Source organism: Sorex fumeus, unplaced genomic scaffold (genome assembly GCF_029834395.1).
Source record: "Sorex fumeus unplaced genomic scaffold, SorFum_2.1 ptg000063l, whole genome shotgun sequence".
In the NCBI taxonomy this organism is placed as follows: domain Eukaryota; kingdom Metazoa; phylum Chordata; class Mammalia; order Eulipotyphla; family Soricidae; genus Sorex; species Sorex fumeus.
The window spans coordinates 81,661,804-81,674,995 of NW_026606120.1; the positions used below are offsets into that span (position 1 = coordinate 81,661,804).

Sequence of the window (13,192 nt, forward strand, 5' to 3'; positions counted from 1 at the left end):
TCCTGGGGGCTGGAGCAATAGCACAGCGGCTAGGGCATTTGCTTTGCACAGGGCTGACCTGGGTTCAATTCCCAGCATCCCATATGGTCCCCCAGCACTGCCAGGAGTAATTCCTGAGTGCAGAGTCAGGAGTAACCCCTGTGCATTGCCAGATGTGACCCAAAAAGGAAAAGAAAAACCTACTCCTGCTACTCCTGGTGGTGCTTGGGGGACTGTAAGGGATGCTGGGGATTGAACCTGGGTTGGCCACGGGCAAGGCAAGCGCCCTCCAGGCTGCACTGTTGCTCTGGCCCAACATCAGCGTGGTTCGAACGCACTTTCATGGCTGGTGCCCCAAGGGACCTGCTCCTACAGTCTCAGGTGGGTTTTCTTCATTACTTCTCAGACCACAGCCTCTGCTTTAACCAGGGGAAATCAGGCGCCTATTAAGTGGGTAGCAGAGGAGCTGGAGTGATAGTATAGTGAGGAGGGCGTTTGCCTTGCAACGCGGTGGGCTGGGCATCCCATATGGTCCCCAAGCACTGCCACGAGTGATTCCTGAGTGCAGAGCCAGAAGTAACTCTAGAGTATCCCCGGGTGTGACCCCAAAAGTAAAGCAATAAAAAAAAGTGGGTAAAAAAATCTCAGATGTCAGGGCTGGAGCAATAGCACAGCGGATAGGGCGTTTGCCTTGCACACGGCAAACCCGGGTTCGATTCCCAGCATCCCATATGGTTCCCTGAGCACCGCCAGGGGGTAATCCCCGAGCACAGAGCCAGGAGTAACCCCTGTGCATTGCCGGATGTGACCCAAAAAGCAAAAAAAAAAAAGTCTCAGATGTCAAAGACTTATAAATTCCCTCAAGGTTCTTCTTGGCCGGATAATTAGCATTGGCCCCCAGGCTTTGTGTACCACAGACTTGGAGGCACCCTGTACCCCTTAGTGAATTTGAATTCCTCCCCCACACTGTCCCCTACCTCCTGCTCTGAGTCCCCCTAAGGGCTCTCTTCTTCCTCCCCTTTCCCACCATCCCACCAGTTCCCAACTGCCAACACCCCTTTGAGGACAGCTGGGAAAAAGCCAGAGGAAGCAACACTTGGAAAGAAGATTGCTTTATACTTTATTTACAACAGTATGTAAGAAAAAAGTAAGTTATTAACAATAATAAATAACTGGGAAAAAGAACCACGAACAGCCATTAACATGACAGAAGGATGGCATGGATGAGGGTCAGCATTGGCTGGCGTCGCCCGTGGTCCGGACACGGGACATTCACAAGCTTCAGCGGTGGCAGTGGTCTGAGCGCTGTTAACCAAAGAGAGCCCAGCTCGAAACAGAAGCATTAAAAATCACACGTGAAGCGGCCTGTGCCTGGCACAGGTGAAACCACTCAGAGAATCTCTTCTGAAAAGGGCTAGTGCGATCAAACACATGTGCTTCCTTCCAGTTTAAAGCAAAACAGCCTGAGAGGCTAATCCTAGAGCAAGGCTAAACGATGAAATTACACTGAAGGACAACATCTGAAACACTTTTACACAGATTTACATTCTTTCATTGCACTAACTCCTCGAAACTTTAAACTTGTAGATTTCAAACGCCAACAATTGGAAGAACCCGTGATGTTCGTTTCGCCTCCATGTGCCAAGGCCTGGTCACGCTTCCATTTCAGCAAGAATCGGTAGTTTTAAACGGTTGCAAGCGATCAATTCTAGTCACTGGGCAGATTTTTTTTTTTCCATTTGAATTCCAAGAACTCTAGTTCAGATGGCAGATTGTCACAGAGCCTACTCAGCCAGATGATGAGAAAGGGACAAAGATTAAATTGACAATTCTGCTCGACAGGGTTATCTGAGTACACGGTACATGGAGAGTAATTATCCTCTGGCCCTTAGGAAAGTAAAATTCGTATTGATCCCAGGCCGCCAGTGACCTTGCTGTTTCTGAGTCATGAAAAGAGGCCAAGAAAAAGTAAAAATTTAAAAGTACAAACAATACATTAGCCTTGAAATTTTCACAGAAAAGAGACATAAGAAGTGTCAGAATCTATTCTCTTAGGTCACTGTTCATGACGGTGTCTGGATTGGCAACCCCCCAAAACCTTGGGGGATTGTTGCTTGTGTCTTTAAGTGCCTGCTTTAGGCACTCAGAGCTGTGCACTTATTTACCCAATCAAAAACATGGCTAAGAACTACCTCCCAATACATTAAAACCTGTATGGGGAGTACAGGATACGAAACCACAACACTCGGTGTATAATTAGTTCTTCCGAATCTCAGATGCTTTGGCTAAGAAGGGTTCTAAAATGTCCCAGCCTTCTCCGTTGTTATGCCGTTCCTTTTGCCCTCTTTCTGTCCCCATGTAGGAAAGTAAAACAATCTTCAGAACTGACCGAAGACAAAATATCTGTGGTAAAAACACTAAAAGCTTCCTCTGCTGGGAAAGCCCAGCCAAACCAATGCTGCTGTATAGGGAAAGGCCCAGGGCATTTGAAACTGGAAATCTACTTAAAGGAATGAAATTTATGTTATCATGATGGTCTCCACTGACATCAAAGATGAAAATTGGGTGAAAATGTGCTAGTCTATGGATCAATTGGGCTTAAAACCGGTGGTGTCTGATTCACTATGCTATATATTTATATATATATGTATATACACGGGTATAATACAATTTTGGTGAATAAAGTTGAAGGTTTCCACATTACAGACAGAGGCACTGAGTTAAAGAGTCTATGTTCCCCCAAACATGCTAAATGAATTCAAGTTTCTGCCTTTTTTTCTTCTTCTTCTAAGTTTCCATCATGCAGCCAGTTAATTTCCACCCTTATAGAAATGATCAATGCCTTATATACACGTTCATCACAGGCTTGCATCCCACAATAAATCAATTCATGGAGAATGTGAATGCCATTGAAAAATCAACAGAGATCAAATATTAGAGTCACTTATGCCTTATGGTGACTGGATTAAATATTCAAAGCAGATAAAGGAATATTTGCACCCCACCCCCCCTTTAATGCACACAACCACATCTAGACAGAAAACAGAACAGACGGCGAAAGCAGACAGCGTGGTTGGCTGAGAGTCACACTGTTCTCACCGGCAGCTTTGCGGTTGATGTCTGTGGTGTTGTACTGGCTATGAGAGAAAGAAAACCTCACAGGAAATCAAGAAATTAGCTTTTTTAAATGTCTATAGAAGTGTTGGCCTTGCTAGTAGAAGCTATTTTACTAAAATGGAAAAATCGAAGTAGTATTAAAGGAAACGTTACATGCCAGCTACACTAGCAACCTGCAATGAAGTATCTATCTCTTATGTGAAAAATTATGATCCCACCCCATCCTGACTTCGGCTTGCAAATGGGAAGCTAATACATACGTGGTGTCAATGTCTTCTAAAAATAGAATTTTGCATTCTTGTTAAGCACTATTGTGTGGAAAGGGAACCGCTGAGAAATCCAAGGGGGTTGAGAAAGGATAGGTTTTTTTTTTTTCCTACAAGCAAAAACCATGCTACCATACCATGCAAAGGTGTCATCCTACGATGCGATCATTTTTGAGTGACGAGATGCAATGCTGAGCTATTTGCAACTGGCTTCCTTTGCATTCTGGCTTGGTGTACTTATTAAGGTAAATGCCTGCCGACAGACAGAGAAATGATCTGACGGTCTGACATAGAATACTTGGAGCTGGGATCCTGGGGCCAGCGCCTGCACCTTGGGAGAGTTTATCAACTTGAAGGACTCGAGGCAGAGTGTGGAGCACTGAGAGAGGAGCAGGCTGGGTTCACTGGCCCGGTGGCTGTGAGACGAGACGGTGACCTGGGTCTCTGCTGTTTCCTTTGGAATCTGTGTTTTGGGAAGGACCCTTTCCTGAGGTTGGAGGTTAAATCAGGAAGGCTAGCTGGGGCCTCAGAGTTGCCCAATTAATTATTTTATTCTCTTCCTCCCTGGGAGGACATAAGCAAATGCTAGATTCTGCTCATTTTTCCATCTGCTTTAAAGGCAGTGAGGTGCAGAGGTGACAGATTTTTTTCTCTTTAGATGGAGAATTTTCTTGCCACTTTGGTGAATGATTTTTGTCTTCATCAACCTTGCTTCTATACCTTATGTTACCAGGACTCAGGAAAAAAAAAAAAGAAAGATTGAGGTGTGCCTTGCATCACCCCTCTTAATCTAATGAACGCCAGCAATTCTGCTCATTCTCTCTTCCCACTTCGTGATTCGCCCTTCACTTGAATTCCAAGCAAGGATCAAGAGAATGACGGTTTTTCTAAAGCCCAGTGACAGGCAATCACTTCCAGGGACACCAAGATGATATTAGGAGTAAAAGCAGTGTGAGGCTAGGAGATGCTCTTTGATCAGGGTTTCTAAACCAGACATTTTGACAGTCTAAAAGTCCAGTTAACTTTCTCTACCCTCGAACATCTTTGAATGGACAAATCCTCAGTAAATTCTACTGGATTAATTGCAAGTTCTGAGAACCTTTAAATAGAAGCTGATGAGGTTAAGGGTCGTTAATATCTTAGAAGGAAAGATGGTGCGCCATCTGGATCTCTTGGCGCTTAAACCAAAGCATTCCCAGACCCATCAGCCTGGTTACACCCACCCAGACAATTCTTGAAAGATTTCTGAGGCCACAAGGGCACGCGGGGGGAAGTTATTAAAAGACAGAAACAGGTGGTCTCTTATTAAATTGCGAAAGGTATAAATATGTGATCGTAAATTGCACTTGGAGCCTCTAGAGGTTGATCATTAAAATTCTCAAAAAATTTTATGTGAACGAGGCCCCACGTCCTGAGTCAGACTAATCAAAATAGGAATCTCAGAAACGATTGGTATTCAAGTATCGGTGACAGAAGTGGTCAAATGGAACCATTTAGGTGTGTGTTATGCCTGAGTAGCATTTTTGAGAATTTCAGGTTCCAGGGGAGCAAAGTGACTGACGGTCTTCCTACCAAACCGCCTCACCCAGTGGTGCCAAGCGTCTGCTTTTCCCCCCTGAAGTCCACACCCTCCTCATGGAACGCCCAGCGACAACCAGACTCCGTGGTCCCTGGTTTCCTCTGCTGCGCTTCTCTGCGTAGCGGTTCTCGGGTCTTAGAGCTAATAGGATGTGGTGTGGTTATACTGAGGGACTCGTGTTCTATGTGAAATTACTGAATCACATGCACACTCAGATCAAGGGGACAGGTTCGAGTGACAAAGCAGTCTGTTTCTTTATCGGATGATTTCTGAAAACAATCCCCCTCCCCTCCTCCCTCCGGGCCCTCCCCACCCCCCAACAAAAAAATAGAAAACTCCCAGGGGGACTTGGGGAAGTTACTCTGATTTGGGCCGACATGGCTTATCGGAGGAGTGTGCGCAGGGCAGATTCAGGGTGCCTTTCTTCTCGGGGTCGGGCAGCGTGAGAGTTTCTGGGGCCGACTTTTTCCGGGGCCGGTCCCTGGGGACGGACAGAAATTCGGGCGCATCGGTGGAGAGAGGCGTGGAGGGCGCGCTGGATGGGGCGCTGCGGACGGAGGACGGCAGCAGGGAGATGCTGGAGATGGAAATTGCGGGGGGGAAGAGGCCGATTTTCCTGTTGGTGGCTTCCTGAGTGGCTCGCTCGAACTCCCGGACTTCGTCCATCGTCATGTCTTCAAAGGCAAAGGAGAGAGAAGGGGGGATAAGCGGATACTCGAGGTTTGGGGTGGGGTGCTGCAAAGGGCTTCGTGGCAGTGCCTGGCCAGGAAGGTGCTAGGGCAACCAGGGGCGCAGTGGGAGGAGCGCCTCGAGGAAAAATAAAAGCAAAATTGAGGGTGCAAATGCTAAAGCCTGGAGATCTTTTCGCTTGGTTCTGCAAACCTCTGGAAAAATGATTCTCTGTGCAAGCCTTTCCACAGCATTCTGTCGTATTTATGGGGTATTCTGAAGGACTTACTGGAGAGTATAGAACCAGATCCTGTGTGTGTTTGGTGGGGGTGTGGGGGTGTGGCGGGGTTTGCTGAGAGATAGGAGCAGTGTGGTATATGAAACAATTATTGCATCTTTATTACCTTTTCTATGCTGGGAATGCAGTTAAGGCAACCAATGCTCCTAAATGATACATTTGATTGTCTACTTTGGCATAAGTATATATTTAGGTATATATATATATACACACACACACACACACATATATATACTTAGGTATATGGTAATATATATATATATGTATTTCCTCCCCCTCCCCCCCCACTACCCAGCAGTGCTCAAAGCTTACTCCTGGCTCTGTGCTCAGGGATCAGTCCTGACTGGGCTCCAAGGACCATATGCGGTGCTGGAGATCAAGCCTGAACCGGGTTGGGTTGTATGCAAAGAAAGTGCCTTGCCTGATGTACTATCTCTCCAGCTCCAGCATAAGTAAACTTTTATAAACAAACCATCAGAATTTCTAAATATTTTATCTTCTTGGTCAGGAAATAGTGATTTTGCATTCTGGGAGTGGCTGGTTTATTATTTTATTTTCAATAGCTGTCTTTAAAAAACAAAAAAGATACAACAATAGAACAATAGCAACAAAATCCTGCAGGTTATCCCAAAGCCAAGATGATAAAACAATTTATTTCCCAGTAAATCAAGATAAAACAGAGCCACAAAAGTCAGAACAGTGGAAAGGGTGCTTGCCTTGCATGCAACTGACCAGGGTTCCATTCCTGGCACCCTACATGGTCCCCTGGGCCCCATCAGGAGTAAGCATTCAGCACAGAAGCAGGAGGAAGCCCTGAGCACTCTTGCATATGACCCCTCCCAAAAAAAACAAAAACAAAACAAAAAGGGCACAGAGAATGGGTGAGAATTTTATTTAAAAGGGGAGGGGGGAAAAAAAACCAACCCCAAACATTAACTGGAATTCAAGAATGTAATCCAGCAATGCCTCACTGAACAGGCTGCCAGGTTTCAGTTTTCTAAATAGGGGAGCTCTTAAGTAAGAAAGTAAAATTGAAGTTTTAATGTCAATCTTTTTATCTTGCATTGATTACATTTTATATGCTCACTGCTTTTGAGCCAAAAATACGCCGAAAACAGGGTTGGGGCTAGTACAACAGTTAGGGCTTGTGCATCCCATGCACTGGACCCAGATTCAAGTCTCAGTGCCACACATTCGCCTGGGAACAGCTGGGTGTGGGCTGGGGACCCTCAGCACCAATGGGGTGGTCTGGGTGTCTCGGACACTTCAGGGCAGGAGTAGGACCGTATCTGTAGATTTGCACTGGGTGGGCTGAGAATTGCTGGTGGGACCCCTGGTCCTCTGGAGCACTGCACGGGACGCCTCCCAAACCCTGCCAGGGTTGAAAACATCATTGTACTGTAATGAAGTGATATTTCCTCTTGCAGTCTGTATTGCTTTTTTTTGTTGTTTTTTGTTTTTGCTTTTTGGGTCACACCCAGTGATGCTCAGGGGTTATTCCTGACTCTGCACTCAGGAATCACTTCTGGCGGTGCGTGGGGGACCATATGGGATGCCGGGGATTGAACCCAGGTTGGCGGCGTGCAAGGTAAATGCTCTACTCACTGTATTATTGCTCTGGCCCCATATTGCTTTTTTACTGTTTCTTCTTTTGTTCTCCTTTCATCATTTCCTCCTCCCCTGCCCCCACATTCCCAGGAATTTTATTATTCCTGTTGTTGTTGCCTGGCTATTATTGATTACTCTTGGTCTGGTTCTCCTTCATATTCTTTGTCATTTTTATTGACCCCTGATGGAGAGAACAATCCCCTGGGCTTACTAGGAAAAAACCCTGGGTTGAAGGTGTAAGAGCTGGTCCTGGAGCAAAAGCTGGAACCTGGTGCTTCTGAGCGCTTTACATCTGATTCAGCTCTGCAGAGAATATTTTTCCTTCTTGTCCTTTGCCATGGATTTAATAACCGAAGCCTCTTTAGATGATAGATCAATGGCACAGACTAACACGAACAAAAAGCCACTTTGGAAATCTGAACCATCGAATGAAAATTCACAGCCGTGTATTAATCATTGGGTGATGTATCAAGCAAATCACATATTAGTCAGAAATTGGGATGGAGAGACATACGGTGGGCTGGGTGTTTGTCTTCCACACGGCCAACCAGAGTTAGATCCCTGGCACCCCATATAATCCCGACCTCTGACAGGAATAATCCCTGAGCAGAGAGCTAGGAGTAATCCCTGAGTACTACCAAGTATAGCCCCCAAACAAAACAAAAGCCAAAAAGTCAAAAATATTTTTCAGGGACTGGAGAGATAGCATAGCAGGCAGGCACTATAGGACTAGCCCTGCAAGTGGCTGACCTGGCTTTGGTTCCCAGCATCCCATATGGTCCTCAAGTGCACCAGGAGTGATCCCTGAGCACAGAGCCAGGAGTTAGCCTTGAGCAATGCCAGGTGCGGCTCAAAAACCAGGAAAAATTAAAGAAGGAAAAGATCAAGGAAACATACTTTAGAAAATATAGTTCTAAGAGAAATTACTGGGAACAATGGTCAGAATATTCTGGAAGAGAAAAGTTTTTATAAAGGCAATATTAACTTACAAGCAGTACTGATGTGATTTAAAATTCAGGTTATAATAAGACAAATTGTACCTGTAAACTTACTACTTTTTAAAGAAGCAATAAAATGAGATTGAATTTTTTAAAGAGAGGTTGTTTACTTATGAATAAAATTGAGACTCTCTAGAAATTTCAGTGAATTGGGATATGTTTGTTTTTGCTGTAATAAGTGGAATATCATAGCACAGCGGGTCGGGCGTCTGCCTTGCACGCAGCCAACATGGCCGACCCGAGTTCGATTCCTCCGCCCCTCTCAGAGAGCCCGGCAAGGTACCGAGAGTACTCGATATGCCAGACACAGTAACAACAAAGTCTCCAATGGAGACGTTACTGGGCCCGCTCGAGCAAATCGATGATCAACGGGAGGGCCTTTACTTTACTTTACTTGATAGCACAGCGGGTAGGGCGTTTGCCTTACACGCGGCCAACATGGCCGACCCGAGTTCGATTCCTCCGCCCCTCTCGGAGAGCCCGGCAAGCTACCGAGAGTATTTGATATGCCAGACACAGTAACAACAAAGTCTCCAATGGAGACGTTACTGGGCCCGCTCGAGCAAATCGATGATCAACGGGAGGGCCTTTACTTTACTTACTTTACTTTACATCCTTGAACAATTAAACTGGAACAGGTGGCTGAATAGAGTGCTCTACTCTACATATCCAGCAGGGGGCAGAAGTCACCCAAAATACAGATCTTTGATTTCTCACTTCCAGACTCTGCTAGAAGTTCCCTTCCTTGAACGCCCTGAAGCTGCTTCATTGAAAAGCAAGACTGTCACTGTTTCTTGCCACCAACTTTGCATAATTTCAATCTAATTAATCCCTCCTCAAGTTGATCACGTCAATTTTTATCCAGCATGCGATCTTTATTTGTGATAGTGACCTTTGGCTTTCAACTGATTTTCTAGATGGAAAAGACAATGGAAAAATAGATGACCTCCGGTGTGACGGAATTCCAGAAAAGAAAGGAAACGTCAAGTATTCAAAGATCAAAAGTAACCAACCAACAAACAACAAAAACAAACCACTGTGTAACTTCCCTGGAGACTTGGTCGCTTATGCTGACGTTGTGGAACATCTGGGTTAGAGCCTGAACTCGCCCCTGGGGAAACCACTCCAGGTGTCACTGTCACAGCCAGCTGACTTCCAAATAGGAATGGCCAAGAAAGCAGAAAGGAAACCAAGCCAAGAGCAGTAAGAACTCAAAACCAGCTGTGCTTCTGAGCGCCCTTGGGATGTCCACGGCCGCTTCTGTCCGGCTGCACTCCGAGGGCAAAGCTTTCTGCTTCCTAACATTCCTCAAAGAAAAGGTAACGAAAGTGACGGAAATTCAAGGCCAGTTTCCTTGAATTTATTCTAAGTTTAGAACAGGAAGAGAGGCAGGGGGAAGCGGGACTTGGAGTCAGTCTGTGCCAAGAGGCAACAGTCCAGTTCAGTCTCATCCAAACATTTTCCTGCAAACTCACACTCATGCCCAAACCTGGGATGATGCACTGGGGGCTCCCTCGGCCCCAGGGGTAGGCACATGCATGGGGAGCCGTGCAGGGCACATTGCAGAGACATGCTCTAAAAACCCGGGCATTGCTGAAGTGCAAATGAAACGTCTTCATGGGGCTCACATGCTACCCGGCCAGCCATCGCTCCATTTTCCATTTGTTAGAGCCAAATCATCAAGTTTTACAAATCATTTCTCTGGGTCCTGAGGCTGAGAGACATCAGGGTTCAAATTACCCTCCCAAGGCTATCACAGCTTTTTTTTTTTTCTTCTTAGGTCAAACCCAGCGATGCTCAGGGGTTACTCCTGGCTTTGCTCTCAGGAATTACTCCTGGCGGTGCACAGGGGACCATATGGGATGCTGGGAATCGAACCCGGGTTGGCCTCAGGCAAGGCAAACACCCTACCCGCTGTACTATCGCTCCAGCCCCCGCGATCACAGCTTTGACCCAAGCTACTCTGAAGGGCAGTGGGGACAGCTGCTTACTTCATCTGGAGCCCCCCCCTTCATTTAGCAGGAATGATGGAGAGAACTATACTTAAGGGGCTGCCAGCCAGCAAGCAGTTGCTAGCTCTCAACTTCCCATCAGGACTCTGAAGCTTCTCTGAGGTTCAAGATGCATCTACAGGGGCCCAGCACCGCATCTTTTCATTCCCTCATTCCTTTCCTACGCCCTCAACTGCATGAGATCAACCCAAGAAAAAAGGGCCCAGTGTGTTACAGCACTGGGACTACAGTCAGGATTTCAAAGGAAATGTAAAGAAACCTAGAAACCTCCAATCCCCGGGGGAGTCAGTGCTGTCTCTCGAATGAATCGGTGAGTGCTGCCTCTGCTTTTTCCAAGGGATAAACTTGTCCTAATTTTCATGACAGCCGTTTTCTACCCTTCGGTGAAGGACACATGTATCACGAAAAGGTTCCACTTGTTCTTGGTCTTATGGTTGAAACAACCCCTAAGCCAGGGGCTTGAAAGCCTCAGAGACTGGAAGCAAGAGGTCAGGTAACACCATCAATTAAGACACTTCTCTGACAAGCCTCCGGTTAACAGTGCTTTTCGGCAGAAGGTTGGGAATTGAGCATTGGGGGTATTTCAAAGAACAGTTTCTGCGTAAGTTTGCTAAAGACGGGCAACATGTTTGAAAAATTCTACATACACTTGTTTGAGCCTGGCTCTCTATGCCATCCACAGTGGAGGAATGCTGATTGCAAACTTTTATGTTGGTTTGTTCATGCATGTTTTTCTCGTATTCCCGAACATCATCCATTGTCATATCTGAAAGAAGGTCAAGATGTTGGCAACTTCCGTTATTAAATGCACACTTTCAACAGGGGAGGCTTTAGGGGAAAGACGGCAGCTTAGCAGAAGCCAAAGAGGTTTAAAAAGCGGGGAATTCAGTAACTTTATGAAGAGTGAATCATAAAGTTAGTAAGACCAGCCAGAGGGCGTGTGAAGGCAGGGAGCTAAGGCCAAATCATCTTAGAACGGAGAAGAACAGACTTTATTTAGGGGTTGGGGGGGGGGCTCTTGAAAGTTCAGTTTGAGGGAGTTGGAAGTGTTAGCAAGTGGGCAGCGCTGAGAGCAGAGATCTCCTAAGGACTCTTAGAAGATCTCTTCGGGGACAGGGGAAGGTTTGTGTGGTTTCATACTTACCTTCAGTTTACCTTTCAAAACTAGACTGGGCAAGTCTTTGAATCAATGCACTCAACAGAAAGGCCACTTTGCTTGCTATTCTAGAAGGCACAGTGTGGAAGGCGGGCAAGTGAGGCTGGCGGGGACCAGACAGACTGGGAGCTGACACCGAGACTCACCATGCGAGAGCACACAGGTCTCCACGCACTTCAAGTCTAGCCTAACAGCTGGAGCATGGCTGGCACCACCTCCGCCCACACGGAGCTATAAATAAGATGGCACATGACATGATGATTCGGGGCTCGAGTCTGCAGTTCTATGGAGTCTCAGGATAATAAGCTCTTAATGGTTGGGAACCATTTGGGGACATTTTTGGTGGCCACAATTGTGTGTGTGTGTGTGTGTGTGTGTGTGTGTGTGCATGCATGCGTGCTCCTGGCATCTCATGGGCAGAGGCCAGAGATGTCACAGCAGATCCTGCAATAATGCCTAGCACCATCTCTCTCCCCCTGCCCAACCCAAAAGAAAATCTTGTTCAAAATATCACTGGTGCCAAGATTGAGAAATCTGGTCTGACTCTAACGAGTAACAAAACTGTAAAGAGAGGTCAAGGAGACAACTCAAAGGCTGGAGCTCATGCGTGCTGTGGTGAGGGGCCTCGGGTTCATTTTCCGGCACTCTGTGCTTTGTAAGCACCACTGGCTGCAGCCTTGGTCATTCCCAGCCCCATATGGGAGATCTCCCATTAAAGAAAGAAACAAATACAGGGCCTGGAGCAATAGCACAGCGGGTGGGGCATTTGCCTTGCATGCAGCCAGCCCCGGTTTGATTTCCGGCATCCCATATGGTCCCCTGAGCACCGCCAGAAGTAATTCCTGAGTGCATGAGCCAGGAGTAACACCTGTGCATCACCGGATGTGACCCAAAAAGCAAACAAACAAACAAAAACAAAATACAATATAAAGGACCCATCCATTGTTCAATAGGTGAAACGCTCTCCAGATGACAATGAAATGCTGTCATCATTCTAGTTGTCACCCAACCTCTACTTCTTGGTAATTTGACCACTGTTTTCATTTATGTTGGGGCCAACTTTACTCAGGGATTATTACTTCTGGCAGTGCTGGGGTGATGGAGGGGGGTAGTGGTCCTTAGGGTGCTAGGGACTGAACCAAGGTTGGCCCCATTCAAAGAAAAGCATGTGTTCCAGCCCACTGGACTTCTCTCTCCGGCCAAGGATTTGACATCATTTGCCAGCTAACTTCCTAGGGGAACATTCCATTGTTGCTCTCGAGGCAAAATTTAACATCCAGGCCTCCTTCCAATGAAGAGATGCTAACAACGGGCGAATGGAATCCCCAACACTTCTCAGCTGGGTGGGGATGTAGAGAGGGGATACGCAGCTGGAATCTTCCCTTAAGTATATTCTGAATCATGTGGCTCATATCTTTTTATAGCTAGCCACATCTCATGTGATCATCCCTTCTTTTCCAAAGGGCAGATTTCCAGAGTTGATGATTGTACTTCATGATTGGGGACCCAG

At 46.4% G+C, this 13,192-nt stretch overlaps 1 protein-coding gene across 1 annotated transcript in view; it reads right to left on the bottom strand.

The window, feature by feature from the left end:
* Positions 1–1,082: 1,082 nt before the first annotated feature.
* Positions 1,083–13,192, bottom strand: part of PITPNC1 (phosphatidylinositol transfer protein cytoplasmic 1) — a 248,340-nt gene continuing 236,230 nt past the window's right edge. The window contains exon 9 of the mRNA XM_056126860.1: positions 1,083–5,615. Within this exon, the coding sequence (XP_055982835.1) occupies positions 5,299–5,615 (317 nt within the window). The 3' untranslated portion in view covers positions 1,083–5,298. The remainder of the gene's footprint in view (positions 5,616–13,192) is intronic.